At 36.2% G+C, this 20,060-nt stretch overlaps 1 protein-coding gene across 1 annotated transcript in view; it reads right to left on the reverse strand.

Moving 5' to 3' along the window:
- Nucleotides 1-20,060, reverse strand: part of DNAJC1 (DnaJ heat shock protein family (Hsp40) member C1) — a 207,622-nt gene that overhangs the window by 93,857 nt on the left and 93,705 nt on the right. Inside the window, exon 7 of the mRNA XM_082648592.1 lies at nt 13,529-13,619. Within this exon, the coding sequence (XP_082504718.1) occupies nt 13,529-13,619 (91 nt within the window). The remainder of the gene's footprint in view (nt 1-13,528; nt 13,620-20,060) is intronic.

Raw genomic sequence — 20,060 nt, forward strand, 5'->3', positions numbered from 1 at the left:
TTCTCCAGGATAGATCATATCTTGGGTCACAAATCAAGGCTTGGTAAATTGAAGAAAATTGAAATTGTATCAAGTATCTTTTCCAACCACAACGCCATGAGACTAGATATCAATTACAGGAAAAAATCTGTAAAAAATACAAACACATAGAGGCTAAAAAATACACTACTTAATAATGAAGTGATCACTGAAGAAATCAAAGAGGAAATAAAAAAAATACCTAGAAACAAATGACAATGGGGACACAACGACCCAAAACCCATGGGATGCAGCAAAAGCAGTTCTAAGGGGGAAGTTTATAGCAATACAAGCCCACCTTAAGAAGCAGGAAACATCTAGAATAAACAACCTAACCTTGCACCTAAAGCAATTAGAGAAAGAAGAACAAAAAACCCCCAAAGCTAGCAGAAGGAAAGAAATCATAAAAATCAGATCAGAAATAAATGAAAAAGAAATGAAGGAAATGATAGCAAAGATCAATAAGACTAAAAGCTGGTTCTTTGAGAACATAAACAAAATAGATAAACCACTAGCCAGACTCATCAAGAAAAAAAGGGAGAAGACTCAAATCAATAGAATTAGAAATGAAAAAGGAGAAGTAACAACTGACACTGCAGAAATACAAAAGATCATGAGAGACTACTACAAGCAACTCTATGCCAATAAAATGGACAACCTGGAAGAAATGGACAAATTCTTAGAAATGCACAACCTGCCAAGACTGAATCAGGAAGAAATAGAAAATATGAACAGACCAATCACAAGCACTGAAATTGAAACTGTGATTAAAAATCTTCCAACAAAAAGCCCAGGACCAGATGGCTTCACAGGCGAATTCTATCAAACATTTAGAGAAGAGCTAACACCTATCCTTCTCAAACTCTTCCAAAATATAGCAGAGGGAGGAACACTCCCAAATTCCTTCTACGAGGCCACCATCACCTTGATACCAAAACCAGACAAGGATGTCACAAAGAAAGAAAACTACAGGCCAATATCACTGATGAACATAGATGCAAAAATCCTCAACAGAATACTAGCAAACAGAATCCAACAGCACATTAAAAGGATCATACACCATGATCAAGTGGGGTTTATTCCAGGAATGCAAGGATTCTTCAATATACGCAAATCTATCAATGTGATACACCATATTAACAAATTGAAGGAGAAAAACCATATGATCATCTCAATTGATGCAGAGAAAGCTTTTGACAAAATTCAACACCCATTTATGATAAAAACTCTGCAGAAAGTAGGCATAGAGGGAACTTTCCTCAACATAATAAAGGCCATATATGACAAGCCCACAGCCAACATCATCCTCAATGGTGAAAAACTGAAAGCATTTCCACTAAGATCAGGAAGAAGACAAGGTTGTCCACTCCCACCACTCTTATTCAATATAGTTTTGGAAGTTTTAGCCACAGCAATCAGAGAAGAAAAGGAAATAAAAGGAATCCAAATCGGAAAAGAAGAAGTAAAGCTGTCACTGTTTGCAGATGACATGATACTATACATAGAGAATCCTAAAGATGCTACCAGAAAACTACTAGAGCTAATTAATGAATTTGGTAAAGTAGCAGGATACAAAATTAATGCACAGAAATCTCTGGCTTTCCTATATACTCATGATGAAAAATCTTAAAGTGAAATCAAGAAAATACTCCCATTTACCATTGCAACAAAAAGAATAAAATATCTAGGAATAAACCTACCTAAGGAGACAAAAGACCTGTATGCAGAAAATTATAAGACACTGATGAAAGAAATTAAAGATGATACAAACAGATGGAGAGATATACCATGTTCTTGGATTGGAAGAATCAACATTGTGAAAATGACTCTACTACCCAAAGCAATCTACAGATTCAATGCAATCCCTATCAAACTACCACTGGCATTTTTCACATAACTAGAACAAAAAATTTCGCAATTTGTATGGAAACACTAAAGACCCTGAATAGCCAAAGCAATCTTGAGAATGGAGCTGGAGGAATCAGGCTCCCTGACTTCAGACTATACTACAAAGCTACAGTAATCAAGACAGTATGGTACTGGCACAAAAACAGAAAGATAGATCAATGGAACAGGATAGAAAGCCCAGATATAAACCCACGCACATATGGACACCTTATCCTTGATAAAGGTGGCAGGAATGTACAGTGGAGAAAGGACAGCCTCTTCAATAAGTGGTGCTGGGAAAACTGGACAGATACATGTAAAAGTATGAGATTAGATCACTCCCTAACACCATACACAAACATAAGCTCAAAATGGATTAAAGACCTAAATGTAAGGCCAGAAACTATCAAACTCTTAGAGGAAAACATAGGCAGAACACTCTATGACATAAATCACAGCAAGATCCTTTCTGACCCACGTCCTAGAGAAATGGAAATAAAAACAAAAATAAACAAATGGGACCTAATGAAACTTCAAAGCTTTTGCACAGCAAAGGAAACCATAAACAAGACCAAAAGACAACCCTCAGAATGGGAGAAAATATTTGCAAATGAAGCAACTGACAAAGGATTAATCTCCAAAATTTACAAGCAGCTCATGCAGCTCAATAACAAGAAAACAAACAACCCAATCCAAAAATGGGCAGAAGACCTAAATAGACATTTCTCCAAAGAAGATATACAGACTGCCAACAAACACATGAAAGAATGCTCAACATCATTAATCATTAGAGAAATGCAAATCAAAACTATAATGAGATATCATCTCACACCAGTCAGAATGGTCATCATCAAAAAATCTAGAAACAATAAATGCTGGAGAGGGTGTGGAGAAAAGGGAACACTCTTGCACTGCTGGTGGGAATGTGAATTGGTTCAGCCACTATGGAGAACAGTATGCAGGTTCCTTCAAAAACTACAAATAGAACTACCATATAACCCAGCAATCCCACTACTGGGCATATACCCTGAGAAAACAAAAATTCAAAAAGAGTCACGTACCAAAATGTTCATTGCAGCTCTATTTACAATAGCCCGGAGATGGAAACAACCAAAGTGCCCATCATCGGATGAATGGATAAAGAAGATGTGGCACGTATATACAATGGAATATTACTCAGCCATAAAAAGAAACGAAATTGAGCTATTTGTAATGAGGTGGATAGATCTAGAGTCTGTCATACAGAGTGAAGTAAGTCAGAAAGAAAAAGACAAATACTGTATGCTAACACATATATATGGAATTTAAGAAAAAAAAAATGTCATGAAGAACCTAGGGGTAAGACAGGAATAAAGACACAGACCTACTGGAGAACAGACTTGAGGATATGGGGAGGGGGAAGGGTGAGCTGTGACAGAGCGAGAGGGAGTCATGGACATATATACACTAACAAACGTAAGGTAGATAGCTAGTGGGAAGCAGCCACATGGCACAGGGATATCGGCTCGATGCTTTGTGACCGCCTGGAGGGGTGGGATAGGGAGGGTGGGAGGGAGGGAGACGCAAGAGGGAAGAGATATGGGAACATATGTATATGTATATCTGATTCACTTTGTTATAAAGCAGAAACTAACACACCATTGTAAAGCAATTATACCCCAATAAAGATGTTAAACAACAACAACAACAACAAAAAAAACCCATACAGCTAACACCCTACTTAATGGTATAACACTAAATGCTTCCCCCCTAAGGTTTAGAACAGAGGAAGGATGCCCTGTCTCCCCACTCATGTTCAACATAGTTCTGGAAGTTCTAGATAGCAAAATATGGCATGAAAAGGAAACAAAATGCATACAAATTAAAAAGGAAAAAAATAAAATTATCCCTATTGTCATACTGACATGACTATCTACATAGAAAATGCAAAGAATCTACATAAAAATTCCTAGAACTAATAAGTAAATCTGAAAAGGTGCAGGATACAATATCTACATACAAAATTCAACTGAATTTCTTTACTTAAAGTAAACATTTGGAGACTGAAATTAAAAACCCAATACCATTTAATCACTCAAAAAAAAAAAAAAAGAAACAGATGTAAATCTAAGAAGATACATACATGATTTGTAAGCTAAAAACTACAAAACACCAAAGAAATTAATGAAGCTATAAATAAATGAAGAGATATATTCAACACAGTAAATAGGTCAATCCTCCCCAAATTGATATACAAGTTTAACGTAATTCGTATCAAAATTCCAGCAAGATTTTTTTGTAGATACACACAAGATTACCCTAAAACTTACACGGAAAGGCAAAGGAACTAGAATAACTAAAACATTTTGAAAAGAAGAAGAAAGTGGGAAGAATCACTCTACCTAATTTTGAGATTATTGTAGAGCTGCAATAATCAAGATTTCATATTTGTAAACCACATATCTAAAAGAGGAATCATTTCTAATTCTATCGATTTGAGTCTTCTCCCTTTTTTTCTTGATGAGTCTGGCTAGTGGTTTATCTATTTTGTTTATCTTCTCAAAGAACCAGCTTTTAGTTTTATTGATCTTTGCTATTGTTTCCTTCATTTCTTTTTCATTTATTTCTGATCTGATTTTTATGATTTCTTTCCTTCTGCTAGCTTTGGCGTTTTTTTGTTCTTCTTTCTCTAATTGCTTGAGGTGCAAGGTTAGGTTGTTTATTCTAGATGTTTCCTGCTTCTTAAGGTGGGCTTGTATTGCTATAAACTTCCCCCTTAGAACTGCTTTTGCTGCATACCACAGGTTTTGGGTCGTTGTGTCTCCATTGTCATTTGTCATGTACCAAAATGTTCATTGCAGCTCTATTTACAATAGCCTGGAGATGGAAACAACCTAAGTGCCCATCATCGGATGAATGGATAAAGAAGATGTGGCACATATATACAATGGAATATTACTCAGCCATAAAAAGAAACGAAATTGAGCTATTTGTAATGAGGTGGATAGACCTAGAGTCTGTTATACACAGTGAAGTAAGTCAGAAAGAAAAAGACAAATACCGTATGCTAACACATATATATGGAATTTAAGAAAAAAAAAATGTCATGAAGAACCTGGGGGTGGGGCAGGAATAAGGACGCAGACCTCCTAGAGAACGGACTTGAGGTTATGGGGAGGGGGAAGGGTGAGCTGTGACGGGGCGAGGGAGAGTCATGGACATATACACACTAACAAACGTAGTAAGGTAGATAGCTAGTGGGAAGCAGCTGCATGGCACAGGGATATTGGCTCGGTGCTTTGTGACAGCCTGGAGGGGTGGGATAGGGAGGGTGGGAGGGAGGGAGACGCAAGAGGGAAGAGATATGGGAACATATGTATATGTATGGCTGATTCACTTTGTTATAAGGCAGAAACTAACACACCATTGTAAAGCAATTATACCCCAATAAAGATGTTAAAAAAAAATAAATAAAAAAAAATAAAAGAGGAATCATATCTAGAACATATATATGAAGGATTCTTAAAACTCAATAGTAAAAATAAAAATCCAATTAGAAAACAAGCCAAAGGCATGAAGAAAGATTTTACTGGAGACGATATACACGTGGCAAATAAGCACGTGAAAAGATGTTTCAACATCCCTATCCATTAGGAAAATGCAAGTTAAGACCATGGTGAGATATCTCTACACACCTTATCAGAATAGCTAAAATAAAAAATAGTGAGAATATCAAATTCTGGTGAGGCTGCAAAGAGACTAAATCTCTCATACAACGCTGGTAGGAGTATAACATGGTACGGGAACTCTGGAAAATAGTTTGGCAATTTCTTAAAACTCTAAACATAAACTTATCATATGACCCAGCAATTACACTTCTGGGTTCACACAAAAATTTACATATGACTGTTCATAGCAGCCTTATTTGTAACAGTCAAAAACCATAAACCACCAAAATGTCCCACAATAGGTGAATGGTTAAACAAACGGTGGTACATCCATACTATGGAATATTATTCATTAATAAAAGGAAATGAATTACTGACACACGGAACAACTTGGATAAATCCCAAAGGCAATACAATGAGTGAAAAAAGCCAGTCTCAAAAGGTCACACACTGTATGGTTCTCGAATTCACATTCTCTAAATCATACAGTCAAAATTACAATGTTAGACAGATGAAAAATAGATTAGTAATTGCCAGGTGTTAGGGATAATGGGGGGATGGGAGAAGGTGATGGTTGTGATGATAAAGCAGTAGGGGATAACTGGGGTGGTGGCTACATTAATATAAGCATGTGATAAAATGGCAGAGAACTATACATACATTTTCTATCAATGTCAGTTCCTAGTTTTGATATTATACTATACTTATATAAGATAACCAATGGGGGAAACTGAGAGGAGGGTACATGGGACCTCTCTGTACTATCTTTGCAACTTCCTATGAATCTATAATTATTTCAAAGTAAAAAGTTAAATAGAAAAGCAACAGTTCACGGGAGTTCCCTGGTGGTCTAGTGGTTAGTATTTGGCGCTTTCACTGCTGTGACCCGGGTTCAATCCCTGGTCAGGGAACTGAGATGCTACAAGCTGCACGGCCCAGCCAAAATTAAAAAAAAAGAAAAATTAAAACAAAAATAGCAACAGTTAGGCAAATGGTGCTGGGAAAGCTAGATACCATGTGAAAATAAAGAAGTTGGACCCTTACCCAACACCATATATAAAAACTAACTCAAAATGGATCAATTACCTAAGTCTAAGAACTAAAACTCTAAAGGTCTTCCAAGAAAATATAGGGCAAAAGCTTCATGACAATGGATTTGGCAATGATTTCTTTGATATGACACCAAAGGCACAGGCAATGAAAGAAAAAATAGACAAATTAGACTTCATTAAGATTAAAAAATTTTGTGCATCAAAAGAGAATATCAACAGAGTAAAAAGGCAACCCATATAATAGGAGAAAATATTTGCAAATCATGTATCTGATAAGGAATAATATACAGAATATATAGAAAACTTCTAAAACTCAACAACGAACAATCTGATTCAAAATTGGGTACAGGGCTTGAATAGTAATTTCTCCAAAGAAACACGCAATAGGATGGCTATAGGAAACACACACACACACACACAAAATCCCCAGAAAATAAAAAGCGTTGGCAAGGATATGGAGAAATTGGAACTCTGTGCACTGTTGCTGAGAATGTAAAATGGTACAGTGCTATGGAAAACATTATGGAGGTTCCTAAAAAAAAGTAAAAATAGAATTATCATATGATCCAGCAATTCCACTTCTGGATATATATCCAGAAGAGCTGAAACCAGGGACTCAAAGAGATATCTGTACACCCAAGTTCACAGTAGTAGTATGCACAACAGCTAAAAAGTGGAAGCAACCCAAGTGTTCATTGACAGATGAATGGATAAACAAAATGTGGTATATACATACAATGGAATATTATTCAGCCTTAAAAAGGAAGGAAATTCTGACATATGCCACAACATGGATGAATCTTGAGGACATTATGCAAAGTGAAATAAGCCAATCACAAAAAGATAAATACTGTATGATTAGACTTATGTGAGATACTTAGAGTAGCTGAAATCACAGAACAGTGGTTGCCACAGGGTGGGTGGAGGTGAGAATGGGGAGTTATTATTTAACGGGTACAGTTTCAGTTTTGCAAGATGAAAACAGCTATGGGAGATGGAGGGGGGTAATGGTTGTACATTATGAATATATTTAATACCACTGAACTCTGCTGTACTTAGAAATGGTTAAGATGGTAAATTTTGTTATGTATATTTTACCACAATGAAAATTATTGAGGGGATAAAGCAATACATTGGTTTTATTGTAACAATCATATATTTAAAAAAAAGGAAAAAATCCTAATATTAGATGAATTGTGACTTGGAATAAAATTTTCACTGTCAGTCTCATACATGGAATCAAAAAGATCATACCTCATTATATATGGAAATAAAGATGATTTACTCTGTGTTGATGACTCAAAAAGTAGTTTTACTGATGACAAGAATCCTCCTGTCAAAAATGTTACTGAAGAGTTTAAATAAATTGCTTTAAGAAGTATGAAGTAGAAAAGAGCAATACGGTATTTCTAAATTCATTAATTCATTCAATTAATAGTTACTGAGGAGCTACCACATGCCTGGCATTATTCTAGGTGCTGGGGTTATGACTATAGACAAGAGAGACGAAAATACCTGCCTGCATGGATCTTATAAAGTGATGTATCATTTTATATACAGTTACATTAAATAGGTACTCATTTCCAGATTAGTAAGTAAAATTTTAGTTGAAATTTGACCAGTTAATCTATAGCCATAATTGTTTATATATTAAATTGAATAAATGCTTTTCTGAATCATTTCAGTGAGAAAACTGAGATTGCATTATATTTAAGCATCACAGCATTATGATTATGAAATACCGAGGCAACTGTAATTTGTATTTGAGCTATATGATTTTAAAAATTCACATTCCATTGTTATTAGAACAAAGTACGTAGGAAATAATACTATTTTAAAGATATTCTTTGCCTACATATAAACTCTTGGGGCTAGGGCTCCTATCAGGTTTTACTATATAATAAGTTAAGGTACAGAGTTTCTATTTGGTCATGTTTCCAAATGTACTGGAGCTAGCGATGTGTCATATGCCTTTTCATAAATTATCTCAGAGAGTAATCTCCCATCCATGAGCACCCTATATTACCAAAGGAAAAATGTTCGAACCCATTGGGATTACATCTGCCCTACCTCCTTTGTCCTCCTTCTCCATTAACCCCTGAATTAGCTTACAAATCAGCACTAGCAACTCCTTTCCTCATGAACCTAAGTTTTCTAGAAAACCAGTCTTCCATTACCTTAGGGAAGGTGAATGTTTTCCCATCCTGCCACCCTAAAGAGATATATTCTGTCTACCATGTTCTTACTGTCCCTTTGGCACCCCTACTTAGGCTATCACTGGGGCATGGAGTGGGGACCACACAACAAGAAGAAAAATATAATGTCTGGAATGATTATCTCTGTAGACAAAAAAGAAGTACTTGACAGTAGGGTTTTGATTATTTGATTTTGCTTTTGTTCTTAACTCATATAAAGTACACAGTAAAAAAGGGAAATATTGTGTTTTCCTTCGACCCTTCCTCCCCTCTTTTCTCTATTCAAATTTTAACCTTTACAATCAATTTCTTCATAAAATAACTCATTTTTTTCCATTCACAATATGGGCTGTTTCATTATAGTACTTAGAACTCACATCTATTGACTTAGATTAAAACTCATACAATTAGAGAATGTATAAAAATATTATTAACACTGAAAAAGTCTTATATTTATAAATATTCAACTTGGATTTAAACCTAAAACATAAAATTGATTAAAAGTTTATAATAAAGAAAGAAATGCTCAAAAATTTCCAAATAAATCATCACATTTTTTTCCATAAAGACTTCCCAGGAGAAAGATATTTATTTTTAAGAAATTACCCTTTTTTCAGATTTCCCCCCTAAAATACCATTTCAGCAAGTAACACCACCACACCCTACTCAGTGTAGTTCTAGTGTAGCTCTTAGAGGACTCTGCACAATCTCAGCAGTAAAGCAAATAGACTTGAGGGCAGATTAGCAATTAGGTCATGAAAAACAGGCAGCATAAAATAGCTATTGTTAATCTGCATGAGATGAATTTACTCAATTAAGCAGATGGAAATGTTATTATGAACTCAGTATTCCAATGATGGTCTTTAAAATTAAGAAGGATGGGGGCAAATGAAATGCACACTGGGGGATCTGGGGCCTTTATGTATTAGTTCTAAAGTATACAATGTAGAACACTGTAATGAAGTTAACAAAATTAATTAAAAGATTCTTTGCATGTAACCATTAGAGACTACATTTAAAAATACATGACAGCTTTTGACGTTATTAAGAGTAATGTGACTGTTCTTTAACATTCTTAATGTTGATACCATCACCTTTTCTAAATATACTACTGATATCAAAACATGAGCGACAGAAGTCTTATTACTCAGAGCCTAGGATGAGTATTGTTTTTAATAAAGTTTCTGGCATTTAATTTCCTCATTTTCAGTTTCAAGAAACCATAAGCTAGTAATGAATTTTCCACCTTTTTAGAAGACTATCACACATTTTTGCTGGCATACAGAGTTTTCAGATATTTACCTATTTTTAAATTAATGTTTCTTTACACAATATTTTTATTAAATAATAACAAATTATTATAACGAATATCATATGATACCACTTATATGTGGAATCTAAAGAAAATGATACAAATGAACTTATTTACAAAACAGAAAGAGACTCCCAGACATAGAAAAACTTACAGTTAGCGGGGGGAAAGAGAGAGAGGGATAAATTTGGTCTTTGAGATGAACAGATATACACCTCTATATATAAAATAGATAAACAACAAGGACCTACTGTATAGCACAAGGAACTGTATTAAATACCTTATAATAACCTGTAATGGAAAAGAATCTTAAAAAGAATAGACATGTATGTATATGTGTAGCTGAATAACTTTGCTGTATAACTGAAACATTGTAAAACAACTCTACTTCAATTTAAAAATAAAAATAAAAAAAATTTTTTTAAAAGAGCATTATCAAATCTGCTTGAGAATTATTATCAAATTCTCAGGCAGAACAAAAGTCTCTAAACAATTTTGGAAAAATAGTCATGAAAACATGACTATGAAAGCAATGAAATTAGTGTATTCATACTGCCTCTGGTAAATTTTGGTTTAGTTTGCTATTTTTCTCTTTTCTTGTAAATGTCATTTCCCCCCCTCCTTTCTTTTTTTTTTTTTTTTTTTGCGGTACGCGGGCCTCTCACTGTTGTGGCCTCTCCCGTTGCAGAGCACAGGCTCCGGACGCGCAGGCTCAGCGGCCATGGCTCACGGGCCCAGCCGCTCCGCGGCATGTGGAATCTTCCAGGACCAGGGCACGAACTCGTGTCCCCTGCATCGGCAGGCAGACTCTCAACCACTGCACCACCAGGGAAGCCCCTTCCCCCTGCTCCTTTTGACTAGTCTTAAAAGGCTTAGAAAATTTTTATGTAACAGTTTTACTTAAAAGTAACAATTATATAAAAATTACATTTAAAGTTTCATTTATTCATTGATTTATTCAATTTCATTAAAACTATTTCAACAATTGCTCTAACATCAACTTCTGTTTCAATCTTTGGTTTAATATAACAATAATAATCATTTGTCCACCCTTACCCTGCTCTGCAAAACACACATCAGTCAACCTTAATACGTAATTCTCTAACATCCTAAACTTTCCCTCTTAAACAGAAGTCTGCTTTAAACAATGATATAGTTTATCTGAATATTATTTTGTGTTTGTAACTGTTGAAACTTTTATTTTTTTATTGGAGGATTGATTTAAAATGCTGTGTTAGTTTCTGCTGTACAGCAAAGTGAATCAGCTATACATATACATATATCCACTCTTCTTTAGATTCTTTTCCCATATAGGTCATTACAGAGTATTGAGAAGAGTTCCCTGTGCTAAACAGTAGGTCCTTATTATCTGTTTTATATAGAGCAGTGTGTATATGTCAATCCCAATCTCCCAATTTATCCCTCCCCACCCCTTTCCCTCCGGTAACCGTAAGTTGGTTTTCTTCTTCACTAATATTAACGCTCATTAATATTCATGGATTATATTAATTCATATATTTAGTCATTCATCCATTTATTAAACATTTACTCTGTGCCAGGACACTATATTCAATGCTGCAGACACAAAGATGAAAAAGAAAGTCCCTGTTCTAAAGCTGCCCAGACACCTGAAGGTTGTATAAGGCAAAAAATGGTCCCCTAACCATGACCATGTTCTAATCCCCAGACCTGGGAATATTTTACCTTACATGGCAAAAGAGACTTTGTACATGTGATTAAGCTTGAGATAGGAGACTATCTTGAATTATCCAAGTTGGCCCAATATAATCACAAGTCCTTAAAAGCAGAGAACTTTTCCCAGTTATGATCAGCCAGAGATGTGACAACAGAAGAGTCAGAGAGATGAAACATTGCTGGATCTGAAGAAAGAGGAAGGGGGCCAAGATCCAAGGAGTGTGGAAGGCCTCTAGAAGCTGGAAAAGGAATGCAGCCTTGCTTGATAACCTTGATTTTAGCCCAGCGAGACTCATGTCAGACTCTGAGCCATACAACTATAAGAGAATACATTTGTGTTTAAGCCACTAAATTTGTGGCCATTTGTTAGCGCAAAAATAGAAAACTAATACTGGGATCATCTAGTCCAACATGTTTTTCTGACAGATGAGGAAAGTAAAATCCTCAGAGTCACATATTTAGGTAGTAGCAGTGTACTCTTTGGGTTTGGAGAGAACATAATTCTCCTCTATTCTCAAACCACGGTCAGCGTCAGGGTAAAGACAGAAAGCTAGACTTTCAGTATATGAAGGGAAATGGCCATGACCATTTTTCTGTATATACTGAAAGTGTGAACTGAATGCGTGGTATACTAATACCACAGTTGCTCTTTTCCAGTTTGATTTGGCTAAATGACTTCTATGCGCTGCAGAAAAGCTTTTACTGTATACCCTTAAAGCACACAAGTTGTTTTCTAAACTACACATGCTGTGTATTTATATACACTTATAGGCGTGAAGTGACCAGGTATTAAGGGTGTTTACACTGTCTTCTGTGCCCAGATTGGTACCATGCATAGCATTCAGAAATGAAGTCTGAACCAAAAACATTCATATTGGAATTTTTTAAAAAATAGACTTCACCTCCATGAATTCAGTCAACAATTACCTACTGAGAACCTACTATGTGCCAGGGACTCTTTAAGGTCCTTGGATAGTCATAACAGTGAACAAAACAGATGAAGTCCTTACCCTCATGAAGCTTACATTCTATTGGGGGGACCAGAGAGTAAACAAAATGAATATATAAATTAAAGTTAAGTAGCGTTAAATGCTCTGGATAAAGATGAAGCAACGTAAAGGGACAGAACGTATACGTGTGGGAAAGATGTAGATATACAAACTTAGACAAAAAGACCAGGGCTGGTAAAATGTCTTAATAGTATGTTCAACTTTTCCTAAAATCAGCAAGAGCTGTCTTTAGTGTTCAGTGGAAGATTTCAACATACTGACACTTTAGCCAAGGTTTTTCATGTTATATAACAATAATACAAACGAAACAAAGGCTTTCAAAACAAAAATCATTGACATTTTCAGGCTTCCTGTTTACTACTGTAATACAGCAAGCTGGGGATCAACTGGATAGACTCAGCACTAAATATCAATGACAACTGCAGCACTGGAGTATTTAAGGACTTTCTAGATTTTGGATGCCTCTCAGATTAAAGGAACTATATGACCCCATGTTAATTTTACCCCTCCTGATATTGAGCTGTGGGTGGTTCAGAAATTACTAATATAGTATTTTCCACATATAGTATATTAAGTACAAGTAACTCCATTTACAGAGTAGCAAAGAAAGCACAGAAAATTTAATTACTATTGAATTTAAGGGAAAATCCAAATTTAAATAATCAGTTTTATATAATATAGTTAATACAGTAAGAAAATGTTTAAAACTCACTTTGAAGTGTTTCAAGTTCGGCTCTAGTCAATGCATCTTCCTTTTCCTTCAATCTTGTTTCTTTATATTTAGCATAAAACTGCCCAGCATCCTGAAAAAAGAAGTAACAAATAAATTAACATAAAAGTCAGTTTGCTTTGATGGTATTTTCCACATAACTTCAATTTAAAGCAGTGTATTCAGGGACGCGGGTTCAATGCCTGGCTGCGGAACTAAGATCCCACATGCTGCGGGGCAACTAAGCCTGCGCACCACAACTACTAAGCTTGCACACCTCAAAGAGAGAGCCCACAGGCCGCAAACTACAGAGCCCACGCTCCCTGGAGCCCGTGCACCACAACTAGAGAAGAGAAAATCTGCACGCCACAACTACTAGAGAGAAACCCGCGTGCTGCAAGGAAGCCATAATGGAAGATCCTGTATGCTGCAACTAAGACCCGATGCAGCCAAAAAAAATAAGGAAAATAAATAAATAAAAATAAAATAAATATTAAAAAAACTATTTAAAGCAGTATATTCATTTAATAAGTAGTCTTCCTCTGCGTTTATGCTTTCAAATTTTATGATGAACAGAAGAAACTGAATAAGCAGTTATCTACGATTTCTCTATCTTAGAGAACTAATGAAAGCCAGAAACTACATGAGTATAAATATGTTTAAGTAAAGCCTTTACTCTCAGATAGGAAAGGGATGTATCCTCTTCCTGTTTTCTTCCATTGTATATTTTCTCAGTATTATGCATGGACAGAGAGCAGAAAAACACACTTGCTGAACTGAATTATTTGATATCATAGTAAATTATATTATTGTGACTAACAAAGTACTAACACTATTTTCATATTAGTCCCTTAACTCCAAAAGATTTTCAAAATTACTATATGCAAATCTGATTGTGAAACTTCTATGACCATATAGATACAAGTGAAAGTTGTCACTCCACTGAGAGTTGAGGATTGAGGACACACACTATACGCAAATACTTAGGTGTCAAGATACAGTGGCTAAAGTCTCAAGGAGTGGCAAATAGGATAGGTAAGACTTTAGCAGAGTACCGAAAAAAGACCAGGCCTTTAATCACAGACATGGAGAAAAACAAGTTGGTGCTCTAGGCATATGAAGATCCTGACAGTGAAAAAAGCAAAAACAGATAATCTTCCACCACCCCTTGACTCAAACTCCATCTGTTCTATAGCAATACTACTTGTAGCTGCCAGGCTACACTGTGCTATGCTTTCATGTCTTTCTGTATGCTTTGCATTCTAGCTAGAACATTTTGCTCCCCTACCATTACTCTGAAGAACTCCTACTCATCCTTGAAAACCCTATTCAAGCATCACCTCTTTTGCAAGTCTTTCTGACCTTCCCTGGAAGAGTAATTCTCTCCTGTATACTGCTTCTGTATTTAAACCCATTTCTATGGTTGCTTGTATCATGCTGTATTCTCTTCTAGAAAATGAGAAATCTGAGACAGGGTTACTTGTATGCTCAGAGCACAGTATCTAGCATCAAACAGGCACTCAATAAGCATTCTTTGAACTGAGCTAGACTGAAATATATGAGAAACCTAGTAAAGAAAGAAGTAAAAGAGCTTGATGAATGACTGGTGTGGAATAAGAAAAAGATATCAAGGATAACTCTAGAGTAACATTCCCAGACTGTATGACTCCTAGAGCATATAAATCATAGGCCTGTCTGAGAGGATTTTAGTTCTGCAGGAAATGAAGGAACAAAATCAATCCTTGGCTCTACCTCAATTCAGATGTAAATGCATGAACACCTACCCTAGAATGAGATTATCTCTTTTCAGCTATGACTGTTCAAATTTAAGCTTTCTCCTGGGGTCTATGTTTCTTAGCGTTATAAAAGAACCCTTTTACTTGATAATTAATCAGGGAAACGACAGGGCACTTCTAAAATTACTGAATCAATATAATAAAGATATACCTCTTATTCCTTCCATTCCCACTTTTAGGTTCCTACCTCACTTCTTCTAGAAGGATTTTTTTTTTTTTTTTTTTTTTGGTGGTATGCGGGCCTCTCACTGTTGTGGCCTCTCCCGTTGCGGAGCACAGGCTCCGGATGCGCAGGCTCAGTGGCCATGGCTCACAAGCCTAGTCGCTCCGCAGCATGTGGGATCTTCCTGGACCGGGGCACGAACCCGTGTCCCCTGCATCAGCAGGCGGATTCTCAATCATTGCGCCACCAGGGAAGCCCATAGAAGGATTTCTACAAGCCCTGGGCCAGCTAAATAACAGCATAATTTGAAGGGCACAGAGGTCATACATCTGACTTATCCTCCCATGCCCATATTTACTTTATTTTTTTAATTATTATTTTCTTAGTTGCGGCATGTGGGATCTTTAGTTGCAGCACGCAAACTCTTAGTTGAGGCATGCGGGATCTAGTCTCCTGACCAGGGATCGAACCAGGGCCCCTTACATTGGGAGTGCAGAGTCTTAGCCACTGGACCACCAAGGAAGTCCCCATATTTACTTTATTTTGTTTTTTCTTTTTTTTCTTAACATTGTTATTGGAGTATAACTGCTTTACAATGGTGTGTTAGTTTCTGCTTTATATCCCCATATCTCTTCCCTCTTGCATCTCCCTCCCTTTTGCGCTCCTTATCCCACCCTTCTAGCTGGTCACAAAGCACTGAGCTGATCTCCCTATGCTATGCTACTGCTTCCCATTAGCTATCTATTTTACATTTGGTAGTGTATATATGTCCCTGTATACACTTACCCGTCCCCCTCCCCGTGTCCTCAAGTCCATTCTCTAGTAGGTCTGTGTCTTTATTCCCGTCTTGCCCCTAGGTTCTTCATGAACATTTTTTTTTTAAGATTCCATATATATGTGTTAGCATATGGTATTTGTTTTTCTCTTTCTGACTTACTTCACTCTGTATGACAGACTCTAGGTCCATCCACCTCACTACAAATAACTCAATTTTGTTTCTTTTTATGGCTGAGTAATATTCCATTGTATATATGTGCCACATCTACTTTATCCATTCATCCGATGATGGACACTTAGGTTGTTTCCACCTCCGGGCTATTGTAAATAGAGCTGCAATGAACATTGTGGTACATGACTCTTTTTGAGTTATGGTTTTCTCAGGGTATATGCCCAGTAGTGGGATTGCTGGGTCATATGGTAGTTCTATTTGTAGTTTTTTAAGGAACCTCCATACTGTTCTCCATAGTGGCTGTATCAATTTACATTCCCACCAACAGTGCAAAAGGGTTCCCTTTTCTCCACACCCTCTCCAGCATTTATTGTCTGCAGACGTTTTGATGATGGCCATTCTGACTAGTGTGAGGTGATATAGCATTGTAGTTTTGATTTGCATTTCTCTAATGATTAGTGATGTTGAGCATCCTTTCATGTGTTCGTTGGCAGTCTGTATATCTTCTTTGGAGAAATGTCTATTTAGGTCTTCTGCCCATTTTTGGACTGGGCTGTTTGTTTTTTTGAAATTGAGCTGCATGAGCTGCTTGTAAATTTTGGAGATTAATCCTTTGTCAGTTGCTTCATTTGCAAATATTTTCTCCCATTTTGAGGGTTGTCTTTTCTTCCTGTTTATGGTTTCCTTTGCTGTGCAAAAGCTTTTAAGTTTCATTAGGTCCTATTTGTTTATTTTTGGCTTTATTTCCATCTCTCTAGGAGCTCGGTCAAAAAGGATCTTGCTGTGATTTATGTCATAAAGTGTTCTGCCTATGTTTTCCTCTAAGAGTTTGACAGTGTCTGGCCTTACATTTAGGTCTTTAATCTATTTAGAGTATATTTTTGTGTATGGTGTTAGGGAGTGTTCTAATTTCATATTTTTACATGTAGCTATCCAGTTTTCCCAGCACCACTTACTGAAGAGGCTGTCTTTTCTCCATTGTATATTCTTGCCTCCTTTATCAAAGATAAGGTGACCATATGTGCGTGGGTTTATCTCTGGGCTTTCTATTCTGTTCCACTGATCTATATTTCTGTCTTTGTGCTAGTACCATACTGTCTTGATTACTGTAGATTTGTAGTATAGTGTGAAGTCTGGAAGCCTGATTCCTCCATATCTGTTTTTCTTTCTCAAGTTTGCTTTGGCTATTTGGGGTCTTTTGTGTTTCCATACAAATTGTGAAATTCTTTGTTCTAGTTCTGTGAAAAATGCCAGTGGTAGTTTGATAGGGATTGCATTGAATCTGTAGATTGCTTTGGGTAGTAGAGTCATTTTCACAATGTTGACTCTTTCAATCCAAGAACATGGTATATCTCTCCACCTACTTGTATCATCTTTAATTTCTTTCATCAGTGTCTTATAGTTTTCTGCATACAGGTCTTTTGTCTCCTTAGGTAGGTTTATTCCTAGGTATTTTATTCTTTTTGTTGCAATGGTAAATGGGAGTGTTTTCTTAATTTCATTTTCAGATTTTTCACCATTAGTGTATAGGAATGTGAGAGATTTCTGTGCATTAATTTTGTATCCTGCTACTTTACCAAATTCATTGATTAGCTCTAGTAGTTTTCTGGTAGCATATTTAGGATTCTCTATGTATAGTATCATGTCATCTGCAAACAGTAACAGCTTTATTTCTTTTCCGATTTGGATTCCTTTTATTTCTTTTTCTTCTCTGATTGCTGTGGCTAATAATAGTGGTGAGAGTGCACAACTTTGTCTTGTTCCTGATCTTGGAGGAAATGGTTTCAGGTTTTCACCATTGAGAATGATGTTGGCTGTGGGTTTGTCATATATGGCCTTTATTATGTTGAGGAAAGTTCCCTCTATGCCTACTTTCTGGAGGGTTTTTATCATAAATGGGTGTTGAATTTTGTCAAAAGCTTTTTCTGCATCTATTGAGATGATCATATGGTTTTCCTCCTTCAATTTGTTAATATGGTGTATCACGTTGATTGATTTGCGTATATTGAAGAATCCTTGCATTCCTGGGATAAACCCCACTTTATCATGGTGTATGATCCTTTTAATGTGCTGCTGGATTCTGTTTGCTAGTATTCTGTTGAGGATTTTTGCATCTAAGTTCATCAGTGATATTGGCATGTAGTTTTCTTTGTGACATCTTGTCTGGTTTTGGTATCAGGGTGATGGTGGCCTTGTAGAATGAGTTTGGGAGTGTTCCTCCCTCTGCTATATTTAGGAAGAGTTTGAGAAGGATAGGTGTTAGCTCTTCTCTAAATGTTTGATAGAATTTGCCTGTGAAGCCATCTGGTCCTGGGCTTTTGTTTTTTGGAAGACTTTTAATCACAGTTTCAATTTCAGTGCTTGTGATTGGTCTGTTCATATTTTCTATTTTTTCCTGGTTCAGTCACGGAAAGTTGTGCATTTCTAAGAATTTGTCCATTTCTTCCAGGTTGTCCATTTTATTGGCATATAGTTGCTTGTAGTAATCTCTCATGATCCTTTGTATTTCTGCAGTGTCAGTTGTTACTTCTCCTTTTTCATTTCTAATTCTGTTGATTTGAGTCTTCTCCCTTTTTTTCTTGATGAGTCTGACTAATGGTTTCTCAATTTTGTTTACCTTCTCAAAGAAGCTTTTAGTTTTATTGATCTTTGCTATTATTTCCTTTTTTTCTTTTTCATTTATTTCTGATCTGATCTTTATGATTTCTTTCCTTCTGCTAACTTTGGGTTTTTTTTTGTTCTTCTTTCTCTAATTGCTTTAGGTGTTAGGTTAGGTTGTTTATTTGAGATGTTTCTTGTTTCTTAAGGTAGGACTGTATTGCTATAAACTTCCCTCTTAGAACTGCTTTTGCTGCATCCCATAGGTTTTGGGTCGTTGTGTCCCCATTGTCATTTGTTTCTAGGTATTTTTTGATTTCCTCTTTGATTTCTTCAGTGATCTCTTGGTTACCCGTATTTACTTTAAATTTCAACAGAGTTTTGGTTAAGAATTTATGGTCCCTTAACACTCCCTGCACCCCCAAAATCTCAACCCTGGAAAAGTCTTATTTTATATTAAACCATATCAGTCATTCGTTCCTCAGTATGAATGAATGAATGGCTTATTAGCTTCTTTCCAGAGAGTAATTGTTAATAGTAGGGAAATGGTCAGGAAGGCATTGCCTCCTTAGGGAAGTAGGAAGGGTTGCACCATGTAAGAAGGGCACAGATAAGTTATTTATGAGGTGTGAAAGATGACGAGTTGAAATCAAACACCATAGTATAATAGAATGAGATAGAATATAGTGATGAAGAGGGCAGATTTTAGAGTCAAGCTGCCTGGATTAAGATCTCGGCTTTGCCATCTCACTAGCCATGTGACATTCAGCATTACTTCACTTTCCTATGGGCGAATTTTCTCACCCATCAAACGGGGATAATACAAGTACCTAACTCATAAGGTTGTTGGAAAGATTAAATGTGTTAATATATGGGAAACACTTAGAATAACATCTTGCACACAGTTAGGCCTTATATATGGTACCTATTTTTATTATTACTTCATCATTTTGCCAAGAACCTTATTCTCCACCACAAAGACAGGGTGAGTTTTTCTGCTTCATAGTAAACCAAAACTCCTGCAGAATC

This window comes from Grampus griseus, assembly GCF_964374135.1.
Source record: "Grampus griseus genome assembly, chromosome: 2".
Taxonomy (NCBI): domain Eukaryota; kingdom Metazoa; phylum Chordata; class Mammalia; order Artiodactyla; family Delphinidae; genus Grampus; species Grampus griseus.